This window comes from Mus pahari, chromosome 19 (assembly GCF_900095145.1).
Source record: "Mus pahari chromosome 19, PAHARI_EIJ_v1.1, whole genome shotgun sequence".
NCBI classification, from domain to species: Eukaryota; Metazoa; Chordata; class Mammalia; order Rodentia; family Muridae; genus Mus; species Mus pahari.
Genome location: NC_034608.1, coordinates 84,676,200 through 84,699,690, shown reverse-complemented (window position 1 = coordinate 84,699,690; position 23,491 = coordinate 84,676,200). Strand labels below are relative to the sequence as shown.

The 23,491-nt window shown below is 49.4% G+C and overlaps 1 protein-coding gene across 3 annotated transcripts in view; it reads left to right on the top strand.

The window, feature by feature from the left end:
- The first annotated feature begins 40 nt into the window (after positions 1-40).
- The window catches only part of Mau2 (MAU2 sister chromatid cohesion factor), a 26,804-nt gene continuing 3,353 nt past the window's right edge, over positions 41-23,491 (top strand). Inside the window, exons 1-16 of one of the 3 annotated variants that reach the window (XM_021218777.2) lie at positions 41-377; positions 10,859-10,876; positions 11,242-11,307; positions 12,880-12,975; positions 13,682-13,776; positions 15,298-15,325; positions 15,766-15,921; positions 16,770-16,916; positions 16,983-17,073; positions 17,747-17,850; positions 18,257-18,334; positions 18,615-18,680; positions 20,993-21,076; positions 22,016-22,065; positions 22,237-22,314; positions 22,423-22,534. In XM_021218777.2, the coding sequence (XP_021074436.1) occupies positions 84-377; positions 10,859-10,876; positions 11,242-11,307; positions 12,880-12,975; positions 13,682-13,776; positions 15,298-15,325; positions 15,766-15,921; positions 16,770-16,916; positions 16,983-17,073; positions 17,747-17,850; positions 18,257-18,334; positions 18,615-18,680; positions 20,993-21,076; positions 22,016-22,065; positions 22,237-22,314; positions 22,423-22,534 (1,563 nt within the window). In that variant the 5' untranslated portion in view covers positions 41-83. Of the gene's footprint in view, positions 378-10,858; positions 10,877-11,241; positions 11,308-12,879; positions 12,976-13,681; positions 13,777-15,297; positions 15,326-15,765; positions 15,922-16,769; positions 16,917-16,982; positions 17,074-17,746; positions 17,851-18,256; positions 18,335-18,614; positions 18,681-20,992; positions 21,080-22,015; positions 22,066-22,236; positions 22,315-22,422; positions 22,535-23,491 lie in introns of all 3 variants that reach the window. The other 2 variants (XM_021218776.2, XM_021218775.2) reach the window with 2 other exon arrangements.

Below are 23,491 nucleotides of genomic sequence, written 5' to 3'. Positions count from 1 at the left end.
GCGAGAATCGCTGGTCGCCAGGCCCCGCCCCCCAAGGCGCTTCCGCCTCTCTGTGGAGGCGGCTTGTTGTTGTGCAGGCCAAGATGGCGGCACAGGCGGCGGCTGCGGCGCAGGCGGCGGCCGCGGCTCAGGCGGCCGCCGCACAGGCCGCACAGGCCGAGGCCGCCGAGTCGTGGTATCTGGCTCTCCTGGGTTTCGCCGAGCACTTCCGGACATCCAGCCCGCCCAAGATCCGCTTGTGCGTTCATTGCCTGCAGGCCGTGTTCCCCTTCAAGCCGCCTCAGCGGATCGAGGCCCGGACGCACCTGCAGCTCGGCTCGGTGCTTTACCACCACACGAAGAACAGCGAGCAGGCGCGCAGCCACCTGGAGAAGGCGGTGAGTGTGCGGGCGGGCGGGCGGGCGGGCGGGCGGGCCGCGGGGACCGGGGACTCGATCCTCTCCGCCTCGTCGGGCTGGGGACTTCCGAAGGCCTCGCCCTCACCGCGGGTGACAGACGCGGCTCCGCCACGCCCTCTCACCCGGGGACCGGGAAAGTTGTCCCTCGGCGGCCACTTGGTGCTGGCATCGGGGACCCTTCTAGTCGGGTGGCCGCGGGAGCGTGGCCCAGAGCGTCACCCTGGAAGCACCTACCTAAGGTGACTGCAGGTCCGAGGAAGGGATGCGGGCTCCCCGCCGTGTGAAAGCGAGGTCGCGCGAAACCCGCAAGTGCCATTCCGAGTCGCTGGACCCCGACTGCTGACAGTCAGGTGTCTGGGTCCCCGTTCCTGTTGCCTTGTGAGGACGTGAAGTGAAGAAAGTAGCTTCTAGAGTCACCTCGGGGGTCTGGCGGTCAGGCGCACTGTTGGTGGCTTCTTCTCCCACCATGACCTGGTCCGTCTTTGAAAGAGTCCCCACTCCGCCCCAACTTGATTTGTGACGTCTTGGCGCTGCACAGAATTTGAAGAGGTAGCTGTCATTCGGCTTCTCAGTACGACCTGTTTCTTCTCCTGCCTCCGCCTCCCTTTTTGCCATTTTCCTATCTGTGTTTCCTTGACTATTCAGATGTTTGATGTACTGACCTGCAGACAGTCTAAGTAAATTGCCTTCAGGAGGGGATCAAAATTCTTGTTCCCAGACTGTGCAGAGTTAGAGCTTCTAATCCTCACGGAACCAACTAACTTCCTTATTTCAAGAGTGAAACCGTATAGGCTTAGCTAGGTGAAGTGATTTAGCAAAGACCACACACTGCGTGAGGTTTGGTTTTTTTGGTTTGCTTTGTGTGTGTGTGTGTGTGTGTGTTGGGGGGCATCGAGGTCTTAAGATGTAGCAAAGCATTGGTCTCAGTTCCCAGCAGTCGTCCTTCGTGGCCACCCAAGCACTGGGATTACAGGCATAGTTGCACATACCTGTGATGCACATGCTCAAGGTAGAGGCAAGAGGCTAGCCTCAGCTATACAGGAAGAATATCTCAAAGAAAGCAGGTCTGCTTAGATGACTTCGTGGGTAAAGGCTTTCGCAGCGTGAGCCTGGTAGCTTGAGTTTGGAGGGCGGGCACTCTCAACAATCGCCTTCTGACCTCCAGGTTTGCCTGCGCTCATACACATCATACACAGCAAATGCCGTTAATTTTAAAAATTATAATCAAAAAGACGAGCTGAGTGTGGTTGGCAGATGCCGTTAATCCTGGCACTCAGGAGACAGGCAGGTGGGTCTCTGTGAGTGTTGCCAAAGAGCCAGGGCTACATAGAAGACCTTCTCTCAACAGAACCAACCAGGGATGGGACTGGAGAGATGGCTCAGCAGTTCTGAGCACTGACTGTTCTTTCAGAGGTCCTGAGTTCAGTCCCCAGAACCATCTGTAATGGGATCTGATGCCCTCTTCTGGTGTGTCTGGAGACAGCTTACAGTGTGCTCACATACATTTAAAAAAGAGGTGAAACCTGAGCTGGGCAGTGGCAGGGGTAGGCAGCTCTCTGAGTTTGAAGCCATCCTGATCCACAGAGGAGTTCCAGGACAGCCAGCGCTACATAGAGAAACCCTGCCTCAAAAAAAAGCCAAAAACCGTGGCTCATCAAATTTGTGGGTTTAAAAAACATATATGTAATTATTTTAAATTATATGTGTGGATATATGCTCTTAAATGTTATGCCCACTGAATCAAAGTTGTGAGTGCCCTGGAGCTGAGAGTGAGTTGTATGTGAGCTGCCTGATGGGAGTTGCTGGGAACCGAACTTGGGTCCTGTGCAGAGTAATATGTGTTGTTAACTACCCAGCTCTATCTAGTCCCTCAGTTTAATGATCACCAGATTCTGTACTGGTACAAGGTGTCATTATTGTGTTAGTGCTTTTTGCTGTTGTTGTCTCATTCATTCATCAAGGAGTTATTTGTTCCCCTCCCACCAAGTGTCAAGCCTGTTGTGGACTGTCTGGGTATGAGCTGACTGAAAAGTCCTGCGCATGGTAGCTTTTTCTTTAGTGAGACTAGCAGTCAATAAGGCTATTAGTATAAGAGCTATGGACACTGGACCAGAGGAAGGGATATAGAGTTGATACAGGGATGAGGGAGTCTCTTATTTGTATGAATGACATTTGAATGGTAGGAGCTAGTGAGCCCATTCAAGGTTTCAGGTCAATAACAAGGCGTGCCTGGGGCCAGCAGTGGATTGGAGCATCCAGGGCAGTAGTGAGTGAGGTTGACCCTGCCAAGTGCCAGGCTTCAGTGTAGGTGCAAGCCGGAGGCTGCCAGGGCCTGGCTGGTTCTGAAATGTTCCTTTCTTTCTTGTTCAGGGCAGTTAATTCCACTACCTTCCTTTCTCCTTTGTTTCTTTGGGTGCCAATGTGTCCTCGTATTTCATCCACACAGCCCCATGCAATCATGCCTGCAGTTGCTCTCTTAGCACTTGGCTTTGAGACCAGTAATTAAAACCCTTACCCTTGTGAAGTGCTTTCCCTTGGTGTAACAGAAAACTGACTCCTGAAAGATCTCCCACAGAACCACATTGTGCCCTCTATAAGACACCCCAGCTCAATACCTTTAAAACTCTGTTAGTCACAGCTGCTCCTCCATTCATGTCCCCTGAGTTTTATTTAAAATGACATTATTGTCCTTGGAGTGACCCTAGGACCTTGTCCATAAGCCACTACCTTGTGCAAAGCTCTATCATCAGCCCCTTCATTTGTACTTTTTTTTTTTTTTTTTTTTTTTTTTTAAGATTTATTGCTGGGCAGTGGGGGCGTACGCCTTTAATCCCAGCACTTGGGAGGCAGAGGCAGGCAAATTTCTGAGTTCGAGGCCAGCTTGGTCTACAGAGTGAGTTCCAGGACAGCCAGGACTATACAGAGAAACCCTTTGTGTGTGTTTGTGTGTGTTGGGGGGGGGGTGTTTTATTTATTTATTTTATATAAGTACGCTGTACCCGTCTTCAGACACACCAGAAGAAGAGGGCATCAGATCTCATTATAGATGGTTCTGGAATTTGAACTCAGGACTTCAGGAAGAGCAGTCGGTGCTTTTTGCGTTTTGTTTTGTTTTGTTTTTCATATAACCCTGGCTGTCCTGGAACTCGCTTTGTAGACCAGACTGGTCTCGAACTCAGAAATCCGCCTGCCTCTGCCTGTCCTTTTCTTTAAAACAAACCTGAAAGCATAATTGGGTTCTTTTAGAAAGTGCTGGGGTGAGCCAGGATGTATGCCTTTGATCCCAGGACTCAGGAGGCAGAGACAGGTGGATCTCTGTGAGTTCTAGGCCAGCCTGGTCTACAAAGTGAGTTCCAGGACAGTAAATTTTGACCCAGAGAAACCCTGTCTCAAACAGGCTGGAGAGATGGCTCAGTGGTTAAGAGCACTGAGTGCTCTTCCAGAGGTCCTGAGTTCAATTCCCAGCAACCACATGGTGGCTCACAACCATCTGTAATGGGATCCAATGTCCTCTTCTAGTGTGTCTGAAGATAACTATAGTGTACTCATATAAATAAAATAAATCTTTTTTTAAAAAAAAGTGCTGGGGTGAGAGGTGTGCAACACCACACCTGGCTGGTTCTTAGGTTTGAAATTATGCATTCTTTTCCCTCTTCCTTTGCTCCACCTGTTAACCTCTGTTGCACATCCCGATGGCAGTTATCTTAGGTCTCAAGTGCAGTACTGCAGTGCTGAATTCACAGGTTTGAAATAGGTACCTGATATCTTGTCACAGTCCCTATATGACTCACATAGCAGCACAGCATATGGTATAGAGACCCTTCCACAAGATAGGGTAACTTTAGAGATATTCTGAAAGGTATTCTGAGATAGAGACCCCGTTCCTATGTTTCGTCATGAAGATGGAGTTAGCCAGGTTGGTCTCTAGGGTTTGAGTGGTCTTCTGAGGCCTTTATAACGGACTGCAGGTGATAGCTGCACCTGTCTTAGCTGCTCTGTGACGGTGGCTTTGTTCACTTGACCTAGAAAGCGGCTTCATCTTCACTAGTCAGGCCCTGCTCATTCTCTGGTTAACCTGGGAGTCTGCTTTACTTGTTTCCCGTGTCCTGATAGGCTCCCTCTAAGCCTTTGGCTCTGCTGCAGCGTCTCTTTTTCTCCTTGATTTCGACCATGTCCCACTCTACGCTGGATAGAACTGGAATAGAAACCCATGCCCAGGCTGTGGCCACCATGCAAAGCAGCTCCATGAACTATAACCTGTGCTTCTCTCTCTCTCTCTCTCTCTTTCTCACTCTCTCTCCTTCATATTTGACTTGAGGAACTAAAGTTAGCATGGCCTTTCATTCTGCCTCATCCTGCTTGCCTCCTCTACTCCATCCTGCCTGCAGTATAGTGTTGTGCTCTTGGTGCTAATGTGTCAGCCCTGTGTCAAGCACCATCCTCAGCAAACCCCTGAGGCAAAGACCTGACTTCCTTCTTGTTTAGTGTGAGAGTGTATAGAAAGAGCATGTATACAGGTCAGAAGACAACTTGTGGGAATCTGTTCTCTCAGGTGCTCAGGCTTGGTGGCAATCACCTTTACCCATTAAGCCATGGTGCCTACCCTTCTCTTGACTTCCTGATGCCAACTAGATGTTAGCTGGAAGCTATTCTAGAACCTTAGCCTTATAGCAGGAAGTTAGGGAAGCTCCCTGTATTTCCATTCTGGATTGTTGCAATCAGTAACTATTGACACTAAAGTGGGTTGGTGGGGGTTTTGTTTGTTTGTTTGTTTGTTTGTTTTTTCTAATTACTTTGTTTTCCTTGAATAAGAAACCTATAAAGTAGAATGTGCTGACTCAACCTATAATTCCCTGCACTTTGAAGGCTGAGGCAAAAATAAAATAAAATAAAATACTGTTAGTTCAAAGCCAACCTTGCCTCAGAAATGAAATAAACACGAGGCGGAACAAGTGCTCACTGGGTGAGAACTGTTGTTGTTAAAGAATGAGGGCCCAGCCTGGTCTACAGAGTGAGTTCCAGGACAGCCAGAGCTACCCAGAGAAACCCTGTTGGGGGGGGGGGGGATGAGGGCCCAAGTGCAGATCCCAATGTCCATGGGAAGGATCTGACATGGCCATGTGCCTACACATGACCCCATTGGGAGCCCCAGTGTGGTGGCTGCTGAAGAGCAGAGACAAGTAGAGCACTAAGCCTTGCTGTCTGGTAGCTTGCCTCCTCCCTTCAAGGGAATAAAGGAAATATACAGCGCCTGATGTTTGACTTCCACGTTCCGCTGCATATGCACACACACCTACTCACACAAAGCAAGGATTGTCAGATTGAATAAGATCATATACATATGTGTGTGTGTGTGTATACATATATACATACATACATATGTTTGTTTAAAAAGCAAAAGATAGATGGTGACACATTTTTAATATCCTAGGGACAGAAGCAGGTGGATCTGAGACTTGGACGAAGCCTGGTTCTGAAATCAGCTCTAGGCCAGCCGTTGCTGTATAGTAAGTCCCTATCTCAAAGGGGAAAGGCAAAGACGGCAGCAACAGTGACAACAACAAAAGCCCGAGTAAACATAAAAACAGGTAGCACCCGACACTGCACCCCACCTCACAAAGCAACAAATCCCAAAGGAGACCTCACGGCGGTCCCACTGGGTTCTGGGGAGCTGACAGCCACTATGAGCCGGGCGTGGTGGCGCACGCCTTTGATCCCAGCACTCGGGAGGCAGAGGCAGGCAGATTTCTGAGTTCGAGGCCAGCCTGGTCTACAGAGTGAGTTCCAGGACAACCAGGGCTGCGCAGAGAAACCCTGTCTTGAAAAAAAAAATTATTTTGACTGCTTTTTTAAAAAAACAAAATAAACAAAAATATCAGGAGGAAAAGATACAATTCTTGAGCCTTCCACAGCACAACAGCTGAGTTAGGATACATTGTGTGATTTTCACTTTTGTTTGTTTCTTTGAGGGACTCTTTATTCTTGTTAGGCTGTCTTCAGAGTGACTTACGTAGGTGTGGCCTTGGAATTCTTGCAGCTTCTCGTTGCTGAGGCTATAGGTGTATGCATGGGCTGTGGGTGGGTGCCATGGATGGAATGCAGAACTGTGCTAGGCAACCACTCCACCAGCTAAGCTATATCCCCAGAAGTAGGGCAATGCACAGCATGTGTATAGAGGTCAGAGAACAACTTAGGAGAGCTGGTTACCTCTTTCCACCATGTTGGTTTTAGTTATCAAAGTCTGGTGTTTAGATTTGGTAACATGTGCCTTTGCTGAGTCATCTTGCTAGCCTTGCAAAAGTTTAGACCTAGATTCATGGAGATGTCAATGTCATACCATGATCGCTGCTTCTAGAGTTCAGTTTGCGAAGTTTGGGGTTGGTTTTGGGTTGGTTTTGTTTTTGTTTTTTTGTTTTGTTTTGTTTTGGTAAGATTTATTTATTTACTTATTTATTTAATGTATGTGAGTACACTGTTGCTGTCTTTGGACACACCAGAAGAGGGCATCAGATCTCATTACAGATGGTTGTGGGCCACCATGTGGTTGCTGGGAATTGAACTCAGGACCTCTGGAAGAGCAGTCAGTGCTCTTAACCAGTGAGCCAACTTGCCAGCCTGCTAAGTTTTGTCTCACATATGTTTTCATTGCTGTAGTCCAAATGGTAAACTACTCAAAACTCCCCACATGCCCATGGGATTTAAAATGTAGCTGAGAACACTTGGTGCTCTTCTAGAGGGCCCAAGCTCAATTCCCAGCATCCAGTGGTGTTGTCTATAATTCTAGTTCCAGGGGATTTGAGTCCCTCTTTTGGCCTCTACATTTACCTGGTACACAGACATACATGCAAGCAAAACACTAGCACATAAAAATAAATAAATGTAGCTGGACAAAGTATTGTGGGCCTGCAGAAGAAGTAGGCGCTTGAGGCTATCCTCAGCTCTATACTTTGAGGACAAGCTATATTGCTTAAGATCCTGTCTTAAGAAATTTAAGGAAAAATGGGATGAAGATGTAATTCACTAAGTAGAATGCCTGCTTAGCATTCAAGAAGTCCTGGATTTCATCACCTGTTACCTCAACACTTTGCAGTTGAAGGAAAGAGGGGCAGGAGTTCAGGGCCAGCTTGGGCTATGTAGAGAGACCCTACCTCAAGGGGAAGAAATAGCTCCAGGGCATCTTAAGATGAAGCTGTCCAGGCATGGCTCTGAGTCCAGTTTCTTCTAGGAATGTACGTGAGTGGGTGCAGTTGTTGCTCATGAGACAAATGTTTCCCAAGTACATGTGGAGTGTCACCCTGAAGCAGCCTCTGGAGACACAACCTTGACAGAGGCTACACATGGGCCTTACCTAACATCCTCCATTGTGTATGATGTTATGGGTTGTATAAAGACATGTTGGTAATGGCAAACTTACTGCGAGATTATGTCACGTAGTAATGTGGCTGACTTTAATTTGTTAAAGTACACGCTGGTGTTTGCATTACTGTGAAATCAACTAGCAACATATTTCTTAGAATGTGTCCCTGTCAGTTCAGCAGAGCCTGAGGATGACTGTACACAGAAGGTGACAGAAGGAGGTATGAGAGGAAGATGGAGTTCCAAGAAGGGATTGAGATGTCCTGAGAAGACTGTGGAGGTCCATAGGGTGGTGGAAGATTCTGGAAAGGCAATAAATGTCCAGAGAGGAGGGCACAGGAGAGGATGTCTGTCAGCAGACACCTTTGGCTCAGAAAGAAAGGTATGACTAAATAGGCAGGTGACAGCCACAAGGAAGCCTTGTGGGAAGGACAGAGGCCTTTCTGTAAGGAGATGGCCCAGACATGAAAGAAATTGGAGCAGTGGGTCCCCACTCCCCGGCAGCTGGCTGTGATTTCCGGATTCATCCCGCAGCTGCCTGTTTGAAAGAACACAGTGAGTCTGTGGTCCTGGGAAGCTACTGATGCTCTGAGGAGGTCTCCAGAGCTGACTAGAGAGCTCCTCCTGCCTTCTGCCTTTGACTGGCCAACAGCACCCTGCTTCTCATCGTGACTCCCTTTGACTTTCTGGCTGGTCCAAGAGGCAACCTGGGTGTTTCTGGTCACACTAGAGCCTTTCCCCCTCTGTGCTAGTCCCTGCTCTAAGACAGCTTTCTATTAAGAGAAGATCTTGTGCAATCTAGGCTAGTTTCACGATGTAGCTGAGGATAACCTTGAATTTTGGCTCCTCTTGAGTACTGGCTTTACAGGCATGCATGTCCAGTTTGTGAGGTACAGGGCATGAAACCCAGGGTCTTTATACATACTAAGCAGCCATGCTACCAACTGAGTCACATCCCAAGTCTTTAATGTACCTAAGATTGGCCTTGGGCTTCTGATTTTCTGTCTCCACTTCTCAAATGCTGGATGACAAATACTTGTCCTAAGCCAATCCTAAAAATATGTTGTAGGGCTGGCAAGATGGTTAAGCCGGTAAAGGTGCCAAACATGACAGGCTGACTAATGTGGTAGAAAGAACTGACTCCCATAGGTGCCCTCTGACCACCACCCTCACACCAATGCCTATTGAGTGCATCAGCATACGTGTAAATAAATCATGTAAATAAATACACAAATAAATAATTAAGTGTTTAAAAAAATTTTTTTTTTTTAAAAAACAATCTGCCTGGTTTACAGAGTGATTTCTAGGACAGACGGAGCTATACAGAGAAACCCTGTCTCGAAAAACCAAAAAATAAAAAATAAAAATAAAAAACCAATCTGGCCAGAATTTTGATTCTTCCCCACTGGGTCAGGCTCCACACCCATGGGTGGACTCCTAGCCACCACTGCTATGAGTGGCACTAAGCCACCAGCCTTGCAGCTCCAGGTATTTCCCAGGTCTTGGTTCTTTTCTTGCTAGCTCTTCTGTGTTTGGAGCACCTCCTGCACAAAACACAGAAGAGTTAATCCTACTGTAGCCTTCAAAGCTCAGCATCAAGAGCCCCCCATCCGGGGCTGGAGAGATGGCTCAGTGGTTAAGAGCACTGACTGCTCTTCCAGAGGTCCTGAGTTCAATTCCCAGCAACCACATGGTGGCTCACAGCCATCTGTAATGGGGCTTGATGTCCTCTTCTGGTGTGTCTGAAGACAGCAACAGTGGATTCACATATATTCACAGTATATAAATTAAAAAAAAAAAAAAAAAGAAAGTCCCCATCCTGTGTAGCCCTTTGTCACAGTGGGGTGGGCAGCGACCCAGCAACCTCTCCACCTGTCAGAGCTGCTCTGAGAGGTCAGTCCTTTGGGAACTGTTTGTTTCATCCTTGCTTGTCAGGTCAGCGTTATCCTTGAATATCCAAATAACTGAATGCTGCATGGCACGCTACCATGGAGTTTGTTGGGTTTTTTTTTAAAGATTTGTTTGTTTTATGTATATGACTACACCATTGCTCTCTTCAGACACACCAGAAGAGGGCATCAGATCCCATTACAGATGGTTGTGAGCCACCGTGTGGTTACTGGGAATTGAACTCAGGACCTCTGGAAGAGCAGTCAGTGCTCTTAACCACCGAGCCTTCTCTCCAGCCCAGGAGTTTTCTTGAAACACGTAGCTTGAGACACAGTGGTTCCCTAAGTCAAAGCTGACCCTCTGAATCATCCATCCATCAATTATGTGTGTGCTTGTGTTTGTATGTACAACTTGCATGCGGGTGTTGGGAGGATAAAAGTGTTGAGCAGTTGGAGTTATGAATGGTTGTGAGCTACCCCAACATGGTGGATGCTGGGAAACAAATATGGGTCCTTTGTCAGAACAGTAAACACAACAACTGAATCATCTCTCCAGGTTTGTGTTCTCCAGGTTTTGTTTTGAGACAGAATCTCTTAGTGTACATCCCTCAAATTGGCCAGCTGTGTGACCACACTACCAGTTCCCTTCTGAGGCTAGCTCTACCCACTTCAAGTCTCTTTGATATTCTTCTTCCTCAGGCACTTCTGAGGTAACCCGCTTCTCGGGCAAAGCTTTGCTGAATGCCCAGTCTTTCTGCCAGACCACCATCAGCTCTGCTGAAATGTAGAGTATAGCCAAGATCCCCTGGGGTCCCCTCCCTTGAGTAGATGGGAGTCCTAGTTCCTTGTCTGATGTTAGGAAGAGAGGTTCCCCCTTTATTAGGCATCCCCAAGTGCCATGCAGCTTCCATCCCAGAACCAAATTGCAGGGGACACAATGCTTTCTCTCCCCACACTGCCCTTGGTAGTGGGCATGCTACGCCAGTACTAGTGTAAGCCCAGTATAACCAGGCACCAAGCACTTGCCTCAGAATTAATCCTAGATGGGTGTGGTGGCTCATGTCTTTAACACCAGTATTCAGGAGACAGAAGTAGACAGATTTCTGTGAGTTTGGGGCAATTCTGATCTACAAAGTTTGTTCCAGGACAGCCTGCACAGAGAAACTATTCTTGACCCTCCCCCAAATTAATTAATCCTTTTTCTTTCTCTTTCAGTGGTTGATATCACAACAAGTATCCTTTTCTTGTATTTGAGGGGTACTCATGCTGGGGGTGGAACCCAGCACCTGGGGCGTGCTAAGTAAGTGTTCTGCCACTGAGCCATATCCCCACGTCCTGTACTGTGTTCTTGAGGGAATGTTCTGTTGAATGAAAAGCCCGTGGTAAAAGCTGGAAACGTCCCTTTCTCTGGCATACTATGTACCCTAGCTGCCCTGGAAACCAGCCACCACTCTCTGGGCAGTAAGGTCCTCATCCTGCCCCTTTCCCCCAAATTGGCCTCCTCTACTTGCCCTGCAGCATGGAGGGGAGGATTTACCTGGAGTTGTGACCCTTTTTAAAGAAATGTCTTGGCATTGTACTTAACTGAACTTCTCCAGATCCCACAGTTTGAAGATGTTAAATTTGAGGCAGCAAGCCTGTTGTCAGAGCTGTATTGTCAAGAGGTGAGGACGTGTTGCTAGTTCTGAAAGCGGGGTCTCCCTGTTTCCCGGGCCTAGCAGGAGAGCATGGTGCCCAGCTGGGTAGTCGTTCACATTGTGCTCAGCCCTCAGAGATGCATGTAGTACATGGCTCGCTCACACTTCCTTACTTCTGTATTTATTCATTCAGGACTGGGGATAGAAGCCAGGGCCTCACTTGGGCTAGACAGATAATGCTACTGAGCTCTGCATGTCCCTGTCCTTGTCCCCTCCCATAATAGAAGTGACTCAGCACCATTGTCCAATATTCTTTAAGGTGTAACTTTTCCTTGTGTCTTTCTTATGGTCCTAGGGTAGTGCCAGGTACTTATGTGTGCTAAGTAAGACACTCTCCAGCACTGAACTGCACTTCAACCCTTTAAGTTTGTGTTATTTATTTTTATTCTATAGATATGTGGGGGTTTTTTTTTTGAGATTTTATCTATTTATTTTTTATATATATGACGAGTACACTTTGTACTCAGAGACACCAGAAGAAGGCATCAGATCCCATTAGAGATGGTTGTGAGCCACCATGTGGTTGCTGGGAATTGAACTCAAGAGCTCTGGAAGAGCAGTCAATGCTCTTAACCGCTGAGCCATCTCTCCAGCCCCGGATATAAGTGTTTTATGTATATAAATATACTATATCCTTACCAGTTGTCCACAGAGTTCAGTAGAGGGCATGAGATTCCATGGTACTGGAGTGACAGAGGTTGTGAGCTGCCGTGTGGGTGCTAGGAGCTAAACCTAGGTCTTCTCTTAAGAGCAGCAAGTACTCTTACCCACAGAGGCATCCCTCAGTGCTGAGCCTCCAGGCAATGTTGCCTGTCATATCTGTCTGAAGGAGGGGCTAGTGTAGTGTATATTGTAGACTTTCTTATGAGAGACAGGCTCTTTCTAGGTAGCCCTGGCAGTCCTGGGACGCTGTACACCAGGCTGGCCTCAAACTCTTAGAGATCCACTCTGCTTCTTGACAGCTGAATAAAAGGCATGCATCACTGTACCTGGTTTTTTATTCTTCTACATTAAAAAACTAATATATATATATATATATATTATATTTTATTTTTTGTCTTTTTAAGAATGCCACCCCAGCCAGGCGGTGGTGACACATGCCTTTAATCCCAACACTTGGGAGGCAGAGGCAGGCGGATTTCTGAGTTCAAGGCCAGCCTGGTCTACAAAGTGAGTTCCAGGACCGCCAAGGCTACACAGAGAAACCCTGTCTCGGGGAAGAAAAAAGAGTGCCACCCTGTAGCTTAGACTGGCCTTAAATTCACAGGCTGGCCTGCCTCAGACAACCAAACATTGGTAAGTCAGGTGTGCCACCACATCAGGCAAGAAGAAATTTCAGAAGCCATGTAAACTTCCGGAGAAGCAAATACACTGTAATAGCATTCCCCATCTCACCCTGGAAAGTGACCAAGATGGGGCTTGGCCCTCTGGCAAGGCACTGTGACTGCTGCATCAGGGGTTCAGTTTGATTGCCAGCTTTCCCTCCTTCTCCTTCTCCTCCTCCTCCTCCTCCTCCAACTTGAAACCATTTCCTTTCAGAACTCTGTGGATGCAGCAAAGCCGCTGCTGCGGAAAGCCATCCAGATCTCACAGCAGACACCATACTGGCACTGTCGTCTGCTCTTCCAGCTCGCTGTGAGTACAGGAGTGAGCGAAACTTTGGGACATGAACTCAAGTACCAGGTTCTTCTTGGGGCCTCTGGGCTACCATAGAGGGACGGTCATACCACTCTGTCAGTCACCTCTTCTTTCCTACATCCTATCTGCACCTCTTTCTTGGGGGCACCTGAATGACTTTTGGCTGACGTTTACCTGCCCTTGACCTGGCCATCTGTCATGTCCTCTGTCTCCCTCACACACCCTTTCCCTCAGGCCCCTCCCTAATGCTCTTGTGTTCATGTTGTCTCCTCGCTGCCTCCCATGTGCAGCTGAGGAAGTGGATTGGACAGCTCCCTGCCCTCCCCTGCTTTCAGAGCTGATGATGCTGTGTGTAAGGGTCCCTTCTGAGGACCAAAATCAGATGTGGGCTCTTTCCGTTTTCCAGGTTTCTGGGTTTGAAGCATCCTAGACTACTGCTCTGTGGGAGCCCTTTCTAGTAGCTTACCTAGTGTGCACTGGGTCTGCCTCGGAGCTCAGACTGCTGGCTCTGCATACAAAAGTGACAGAGTACAAGGCATGACTTAGTTTATGCCCAGAGCACTTAGTGCTGTTGGCTGCCTTGGTGCTTGAACTCCAAACCATCACTGCAATAATTGTGCTGATATAGGAGATGTAGACACACTGAGGCAAGTTCTAAGGACTGACATTGGCAGCCAGGGTCATTGCTTTTTCTCTACTTCAGCAACTGCACACACTGGAGAAGGACCTGGTATCCGCCTGTGACCTCCTGGGTGTGGGGGCTGAGTATGCCCGAGTGGTGGGATCTGAATATACAAGGTAGGCTTTGCCCACCCCTTTCCTCCTGCTCTCTAACTTGTAAAGAGCTTGGCTGTCCTGCTACTGATCCTAAACATGGCACCTTAGTGTGTGATGGTGGCCTCTGGTGTCATGACCCATACAGAGTCAATCCTAGCCAGTGACCATCAGTTCATGTCATGTGAACTCTAGCTGGGAAGGCTAGGGCAGTGTCTCATTGGTATAGCTGGTACTGGCAGTTTCTCTCTCTGGTATTTATTTTTAGACAGACTGTCACTACTATAGCCATAATGGTCCCGGCTACCTGCTTTAATCCTCTTGCCTCAGCCTGCTAAGAGCTGGGGTGACAGGTTTGTACTTCCACATACTTCCAGATCTCTTGCAATAGAAGTCATTGGTAGGGTTTGTCCAACCACAGGCTTTATTGCACAGGTGCCTCCTCAACAACTAAGTGTGAGTCACTGTCTCTCTGCCTGCGTGCAGTGGGCTGGCATTGGTATGAGAGACCACCCTCCCCGGCAGTGAGAGCTTCTGTCCTCGGTTTCAGCGTGTACATAGATCTGCTTGGGAAAGTCCATGGAGTGGGGTTTGAGCAAGGCCACAGAAACCCTGCTGACAGAGAAGGGAGGGCACTGTCTGCCCATTTATAAGTTCATGTCCTTAACCCTGAGAGAGACGTGAGGTGGTGACAGCCCAAGCCAGTCCCTGCTTCCTCTATCCTCTGCCAGACTCACTTCTACTGAGTTGGAACATTAAAGTGACTTGAGGGTGCCATCTTCTGCTCTGTTCTTTTGTAATGCTCACAAAAGTGTGTCTGCATCATGTAAAACAGGAGCTACTGAAGCCAGAAAGTGGTGGGCACACCTGGTAGATGATGGAGGATCCCAAGTTCAAGGTTGAAAGGGTGGGTCAGTGGTTAAGAGCACGCCCTTCTCTCTCACACATTACGACTCAGATTCACTTCTCAGCAACTCAGGAGTAACTCCAGTTCCTCAACATCTGAAGCTCCCCTCTGGCCTCCTTGGTGATACCTGGATGCCAGTGGTGCACTTGTGCATGTAGGCACACACGTGTATTGTCTTTTTTTTTTTTTTTTTTTTTTTTGGTTTTTCGAGACAGGGTTTCTCTGTATAGCCCTGGCTGTCCTGGAACTCACTTTGTAGACCAGGCTGGCCTCGAACTCAGAAATCCGCCTGCCTCTGCCTCCCGAGTGCTGGGATTAAAGGCATGCGCCACCACGCCCGGCTTTTTTTTTTTTTTAAAGACAAGGTCTCTCTATTATGTAGCTCTGACTGACCTAGAACTCCACATATAGACTAGGCTAAAGTTCAAAGTTAAGATGGAGTATAGTGCAGTGCAGAGTGCTGTCTTGCATGTGTAAGACCCTAAGATCAGTTCAAGCATCTGCCCCCTCCAGATGGAAACATAGATCAGAACAACATGCAGTGCTCTAAAATGTCCTGTAAATAAAGCCCATTTCCCTGAGGAGCAAGCGTATCGATCCTGGTGCCTTACAAACCTGCTATCTTGTGTCTTTTCCAGGGCATTATTCCTGCTCAGCAAGGGGATGGTAAGTCAGGCCTGGGTGTGCAGTCGCCTTGCGGGCGTGAGGCCCCCTGCACAGGCTTTTCTACACACGAGCGGGGCTGTGCCCTGACGGGCTTCATTTGGGGCTCTGAGGTTTCAGGTGGTAGATGTGCTATTGAGAAAGCCTCTGTGGAGCCACCTGTACCCTAGTTTCTTTGTTGTTTCCAGCTTTGTTTGATTTGTTTGAGGTAAGGTCTCTCAATGTAGTTCTGGCTGTTCTGGAACTCTTTATGTAGTCCAGGCTGGCCTCAAACTCACAGAGATCCACCTGCCTCTGCCTCCCAAGTGCTGGGATTAAAGGCAAGTGCTGCCATACCTGGCCTCATTGCACCCAGCTTTGCTCTCTGGGGGTTGGGGTGGGGGTGGGGTCCTCAGCTGTTGGATTGGTAACAGTGATGTACCACCCCTCTTGCACCCCTCTAGCTGCTGTTGATGGAACGAAAACTGCAAGAGGTGCACCCACTGCTCACACTGTGTGGGCAGATTGTGGAGAACTGGCAGGGCAACCCCATCCAGAAGGAGTCACTACGTGTATTCTTCCTAGTGCTGCAGGTGACCCACTACCTGGATGCTGGGCAGGTATGTTGTCGCTCAGGGTCTGTGGGAAGGGTTTACTCATGATATGATCTTGTTGCATGTTTGTGAGTGCACAAACATACATGCAGGGGTCCTGCTCTAGCACAGTTGGCAGCTCCCTCATATTATATGACATAGCCCCAAGTATAGAGGTGCCCACAGAGCAGTTTTGTCCTGGTGGGCCTATCCTCATTTGAGGAAGAATTTATGGCCTCACATTCATTGAGTGCACACATGGTTGGAGGCCTCTGAAGGAAGCTCGTGGAAGCCATGAAGACAAAACAGGGTAACATGCTACACACTTCCCTTTCCCAGCTTACAACAGCTTTGTGAGGGTAGGCAGGGACCCTGGTATGGCTGTGTGGCTGTGTTGAAGTCCTGACGCATGTGTTTATGTGATGGCCTTAGCCTATGAGTAATGGGAGCTACCTGGCCTGCCTTTGCCTTTTCCTGTTCCTATGATGTACGTCCCTGTGAGGTACTAGGACAGTGTTGTGGGGACCCAAGAAATGGTCGGTGAGCCTGTTGTTAGTAAGGGCCTTCCTTGTCTTCTCTTTGGGCCCAGCTCCTCATTCAGCATGTAAAAACATGGTGGCTTTTAGCTGTCTCTGAATGCTGAGAGCCATACTATCCCTGAGAGGCTTGGGGTGTCAGGAGGGTTGGCAGAAGCCACAGTGCTAATAGGGTTTCTGTTTGTGGGAGGTACCTACTTCCTGCCTCTGCGAAGCCTGGCTTCTGGGAGGCCGAGCCCTGAGGAGAAGAGCTCCTGCAGTAGGAGAGAGAGTCCCCATCCAGGAGCTGGGCAAGGTTGCCAGGCCTCGGGGTGTGATGTTGAAGCATGCATATCACAGGTGAAGAGTGTCAAGCCGTGCCTGAAACAGCTGCAGCAATGCATCCAGACCATCTCCACACTACATGATGATGAAATCCTGCCCAGCAACCCTGCTGACCTCTTCCACTGGCTGCCCAAGGAGCACATGTGTGTGCTTGTCTACCTGGTGAGTCCTGCCACCCTGGGCCGGGGCGGGGAGAGAGCCTTGTGACCACCACCTGTCTCCTTGCAGGTCACAGTGATGCATTCGATGCAGGCTGGTTACCTGGAGAAGGCACAGAAGTACACAGACAAGGCGCTCATGCAGTTGGAGAAGCTTAAGAGTAAGTGCTACATGGGCGGGGACCCCAGCAGTCCCAAGTTTCCTTGACATTAGGGCATTGCCATGTTCAGGGAGGCCAGGGTCAGAACTTAGCCCTCACCTACCTACTGTGTACGAATCCTCCAGATTCTAGGGTTCTAGCCATACACTGACTATTGCATGCATCCTGAGTGCATGCGGCCTTAGCCTTCTCTTTGAGCCTGTGGAGCTGTGCTTTTCTTTTCCTCAAGCTGTGTTGGCAACAACTTTTTCCTCACCCAAGAGATCTATGAAGGGTTGCCAGGAAGTGCCTGAGCTCCCCATGGCTTGGGCTCTGTCCCACTCAGGCATACACAGTTGAAGACATCTTGGAGAACCCACCCAGCAGGTTCTTGAGCTCTTAGCAGGAGTGGCAGGCAGCCTCTGCAGATATGACCTGTATGTAATGCAGTGCTCAGCCCAGAGTTTCCTGTGGCTTTTGGTGCTTGGCATTCAAGCCAGGACCTGACCTGTGCTTGCTAAGCTCCTGCTTTACCTGAGTCCTATCCACTGGGGACTTAGCTTTGGGATGCTTCACAATGGCATTGGCTTGAGTTTATGTCCTTATCTGGATGAGGAGAGGCTACAGCAGGGATGATGTGGGCAGGACCAGGTGGTACCATGCTTGCATGTTCACCCCTGCCTCCTGTCCCCAGTGCTGGACTGCAGCCCTATCCTGTCATCCTTCCAAGTGATCCTGCTGGAGCACATCATCATGTGCCGGCTTGTCACAGGCCACAAGGCCACTGCACTACAGGAGGTAGGAAGCACATACAGCGGGATGTAGGAGCTGGTCTGGGTGTGGACACAGGTGTCAAGAGGGGAGGGTATAGTGACTTCTAGCTTGGGTTGTAGAATCCAGTGTAAAGCCAATAGTCTGGTTCCTTAAAACTTGTATGCTCGGGGAACATTGGGCTATGACTTGGACCCATGTCACCAAAATGCACACCTTCCTGAGAACATTGGGAGGCATTTTGTAACCTGAAACTGGGCGAAGGTCAGCATGTGCAAGGAGAAAGGAGATCAGGGTCATCCTCTTCCGTGTGGTGGCTCCTCCTGCCAGGACCTTGACCCCAGTTTGGCAAGTAGATGGGAGCATGTCTTCCAGCCTTGGGGCTGCACCCCAGTGCCAGGTCCCAGAACAGGCACCTTGGTTCCCTCCTCAGATCTCCCAGGTCTGCCAGCTGTGCCAGCAGTCCCCTAGGCTCTTCTCCAACCATGCTGCCCAGTTGCACACACTGCTGGTGAGTATGCCCCAGGCACTGGACCCCACTCTTGCCAAAATCCAGCGCATACCTAGCAAAGGATGTGATCCACCCTGAAAGGATCTGGGCGTCCCAGTAAATGACACTGGGGTACTACCCAGGCAGCGTCCTGCATGAGCTTTGTTCTGTTGTGGAGGGGGGTCCTTTATAATAGCCTGAAGCTCCTCCTAGGGTCCAGTACAAATTATGCTCGCCTATGGTCACTATGTCAGCTGCCTTGGTTCTGACCTGAGCCCTACATGTATGCCTGTCCTTTCAGGGCCTGTATTGTGTCTCCGTGAACTGCATGGACAATGCTGAAGCCCAGTTTACCACAGCCCTTCGGGTAAGGCTGGCGTCCTGAGTAACAATATGGTGTAAGGTTGGCTGCCACACAAAAATAGCATGGAGACCAGCTTAGGTCTGCTGCAAGAGCTGTAAACTTTGAGCCCACATCTACTATAGTTAGCCTGACAGTGGCCACAACAGTGACACAGTTCCTTTTGGGGTGGGAAGTGGCTAGGGTGAAGAGTTCTTGGCTACCCTGGAAAGATATGAGAAAGGACATATGTATCAGGGGTACAGGGACACTGGGTAGCCATTTTGACACCTGGTAAGTTCTAGGACATTCTCAGACTAGGTCAGTTTGTGGTGCTCTTGGAGTCATGCTGGGCTCTGGGGTTTGGTAGAGTCATATTATGTGGATGTACAATGACTGGGATGTGCCCTTATCCTAAGTCTTGTGGTAGGTACTCAGGGACAGAGGACAGGTTTTACCTCAGGCTGGGTCCCCAACAAGGCACCCACACTTAAACAACTGTCCTACTAGTCCCTAAGAAGCTGGTCCATTTCTCCCAGAGTGGCACAAATGCTTCTAGGGACAACTCAACTGCCACTCTGCTCACCTGACCCAGGACTAGGGAAGGATGTCCTTGGCCTCCGCGTCCTTGCAGGAAAGGGAGGCTATTGACCTTATCCCCCAGGGAGCCCCCAGTAGAGATTTTATAGAGCATGTTCTGTTCTGTGAGCAAGGTGGCTGGAGCATCCCTCTGACTGTGGAATAGGAGTTCCCCTCTTTGGTTGCTACATGTCTGTGGATGCTATGTGAAGAGTCAACTGGCTGCCCACTCCTTTGGCTCCACCCTTGTCTCCCTAGACCCCAGGCACTCCTGCCAAAATGCCAGAGCCCTTCTGCAATGTGCCAGGAACCTCAAGTTCTTAGAGCTTGTCTTACCTTCTGTATGTGGCTTTAGCTCAGCAGCACAATGCTCAGGTCACGTGCTGAGGGGGGTCTTCCTGGACAATAAATACATGGAAGGAGAGGAGCTAAAACAAACGCCAGCCTTGTCCTCAAACTCAGACTCCTCTCGTGTTCACAGCCAACGCCCCAATGCTGATGCAGTTCAGGTTGGGCTTTTGTGTGCTAGGACCACAACTGTAGGAAATTGGAGTCAGAGGGCTCAGGCTGCTTAGACTCTCACATCCTTTCCTTCTTCCAAACATCTGGGCTTTTCTAAGGAGATTGAATCCAAACCTTCACACACGCCAGGCAAGTGCTGTGTTGCCGAACTGCAGCCCCTTCCTATGGTTTTCATGATAGTATATCTCAGTTGCACAGGCAGGCAACTTGCCTTGAATTCTGATCTCGCCTGGCCAGGTGTGGTGGTATAACAAATCCCAGCTCTTGGGAGGGAGTGACCTGTGGACCTCTGTAAGTTTGAAGCTAGCCTGCTCTACATACGGAGTTCAGAAACAAAAACTGTCTTTTTTTTTTTTTCTTTAAGATTTATTTATTTATTTTATGTATATGAATATGCTATAGCTTTCTTCAGACACACCAGAAGAGGGCATCAGATGGTTGTGAGCCACCATGTGGTTGCTGGGAATTGAACTCAGGACTTCTGGAAGAGCAGTCAGTGCTCTTAACTGCTGAGCCATCTCTCCAGCCTGACAAACACTGTCTTGAAAAAAAAGGGGGAAGCCAGGCGTGGTGGCGCACGCCTTTAATCCCAGCACTCGGGAGGCAGAGGCAAGCGGATTTCTGAGTTCGAGGCCAGCCTGGTCTACAAAGTGAATTCCAGGACAGCCAGAGTTACACAGAGAAACCCTGTCTCGAAAAAAACANAAAAAAAAAAAGGGGGGGGGGTTGTTTTGCTTTTCTGTTTTGTTTTGTTTTGTACCTTGCCTCAGCTTCCTTCCCAAGTACTGGAATGACCAGCCTCCACCACCACACCTGGAGGTTTGCTCATTCTCTTGATCATCACTTTCCTTAATCCGTGGTTCAGTGGAGATGCCATGCCCAGCATGTCTCCCTGCAGACTGTTAGACTACAAAGCAAAAGCAAGCCAGGGCGGTTCCAGGCCTGTCATCCCAGCTGTTAGGACCCTGAGCCAGAAGAATAGAGAACTTCAAGCCAACCTGGACTGTGTAGAAACCAAGTCCTGTCATTATCCACTGTTGGTCATTGACAGGATCATAATAGCTAGCTCCACCCTCCCACTGCCAGTGGAGGAGGAGCTAATTCCACTTTGTGCTTGGATTTGGAGTGAGCTGATTGAGTCTGAAAGGAGCCATTGTGGAGCTCTGTGTCAAGTCAGGCCCCAACAGGGTGTGACAGTGGCCAGGCTAGCCTCCTAAATGCCCCATCTTTCATTCCAGCTCACCAACCACCAGGAGTTGTGGGCCTTCATCGTGACCAACCTTGCGAGTGTGTATATACGGGAAGGAAATAGACACCAAGAGGTAGTAGGTGACATGCTTCATGTTCGGTATCCTTCTCCATCTCTTGTGTGGGGGCTAAGGGTGTCCTAGGCATCCACGGGCCTTAGCAAAGCCCAGATGTTTAGTGTTCTGTGAGGGTCAGAACTGGGATGGCACTCCTGCAGCCATGTGGCATGTGGCCTCTGTCCCATCCTAAGCCACTCAATCTTTATTGACCCCACATTGTACTTAAACAAAAAGTCACAGTGCATGCCTTTAATCCAGCCACTCAGGAGGCAGAGGCAGGTGGGTCTCTGGGTTCAAGGCCAGCCTGGTCCATAGAGCAAATTCCAGAATGGTGAGGGCTACACAGATATTCTATCTCAAAAAAGCAAAACAAAGGGACAAAAAAATTTTGGAGTTTGCATTCAACCTGGGGCTCTTGCTTGCTGCCAAGCATTCTGCCACAGAGCCACACCTCAGCCCCAAACCAGATGGGTAGCTTGGTCATTCTCAAAGGGCTGTCCTCATAAACCAAGTGCCTTTATCTAGGCTTCCTAGGCAGAGCCTTAGATTCTTCTCCGATCCTAGGATGTCCCACCCTGGAGTCCCTCCAGAGTGGCCCATATTCTCTGACCTCTACAGCCTTCGTTCTAGCCCCTGGCCACCATCATCTCTTGTCTACACAAACTATGGCCAACTTTCCAGGTCTGGGCTGGGAGAAGCAAGAAGCCCAACCTCTGCCACCCTGGCTGACAGGGACTATTGGGTCCCAAGGATACTGCGTGTCCCAGTGTCACCATTCTGCCCCTGTCTCCTACATGCTTCCCTCAGATGAACACTCCATCTCAAGGCTGTTCAGGGCAGGCATGCCGCATGTTTGTGATAGTCTTTCATGGAGTGGAAGAAGCCCTATCCCCTGTAGTATGTTCAGGGCCTGGCCTCCTCTAGGTGGAGTTCTGACTGATGTTTCTCCACCAGCTGTACAGTTTGCTTGAGAGGATAAACCCAGACCACAGCTTCCCGGTCAGGTGAGCCGCCTGTGTCCAACATAGACATTCCACTCCCCCATTGCTCCGGGGTGGTATATGCTCCTGTGGGCCCTAGACTTCCATACATAAGCCCACCCTTTAGACAGTCTGCAGGGACTGCCTTTTGGAGACTTTTTTCCTGTACCCAACTGTGACTCTGCTTTCCTGCAGCTCACACTGCCTCCGAGCAGCAGCCTTCTACGTGCGAGGGCTCTTCTCCTTCTTCCAAGGCCGCTACAACGAAGCCAAGTAAGTTTGGATCAGAACAGCATGTATGCTAGCCTCTCCTTCCTCAGACTACCTCTGCTCCTCTATGACTGACACCTGCAGGGTGTCAGCATCTGACTCCTCTTCTAGGCGGTTTCTTCGAGAGACTCTGAAGATGTCAAATGCAGAGGACCTTAACCGCCTCACAGCCTGCTCCCTCGTGCTGCTGGGTCACATCTTCTATGTGCTGGGAAATCACAGGGTGAGTCCCTACCTAGCCTGTGCACCTACCTAGCTTGAGACCTGAGGAGCAGCACTGTGGAGCATGGCATTTCCTGTCCTAGAACCCAGGGTGTGGAAGGCATGGGATTCCCTTCCAGAATATTCGTGTCAGGCTCACAAGCCTTGGAACTAGGAGACAGCTGCCTCCTGCCATGTTCCTGTAGACTTCTCTGCATACCATCCCTTGGGAATCCATGACCCCATGGGACCGTCTCAGAACCTTAGATGAGACTGACAATGTCAAACCCTCCTGTGTCGGTGGCACCATCAACCACGTGACTTTACAAGACTTTTTTACTTGAAATTTCTGTAAAATGTAGTGAAGGTAACTTGGCCATGGAGAGCAGGGAGTGGCCTTCCTGTTCCTAGTGCTGTAGCCTGCTGATTGGGCAAGACTGGTTACTCTGTGGAACTCTGGTGTGGTGTGCTTCGGAGCACTTAGAGTAGCAGTGTGGGCCAGAAGCCTGCTTGTCCAGCAGTGCTTTTCCCACTCGATGGCTTTCTGTAAAATCCTCCCTCTGCCTGTGTTAGCCTCACTGAGGAGCTAGCAGGGCCTGTGAGGTCAGGGCAGTCAGAGTGAGCCGTGTGGAGAGCAGCAGGGGCAGAGGGCAGAGAGGGTTGCTCTGTTGGCTGTGGCTGCTGGAGGTTAGGGTCTGACTAAAGCGACTGGGCTGCGTTGGTTAGGTTGCTCTCCATTAACCTGAGCTGCGTTGGTTAGGTTGCTTCCATTAACCTGAGCTGCGTTGGTTAGGTTGTTCCCATGAACCTGGGCTGCGTTGGTTAGGTTGCTCCCATGAACCTGGGCTGCGTTGGTTAGGTTGTTTCCATTAACCTGGGCTGCGTTGGTTAGGTTGTTTCCATTAACCTGGGCTGCATTGGTTAGGTTGCTCCCATGAACCTGGGCTGCGTTGGTTAGGTTGTTTTCCATTAACCTGGG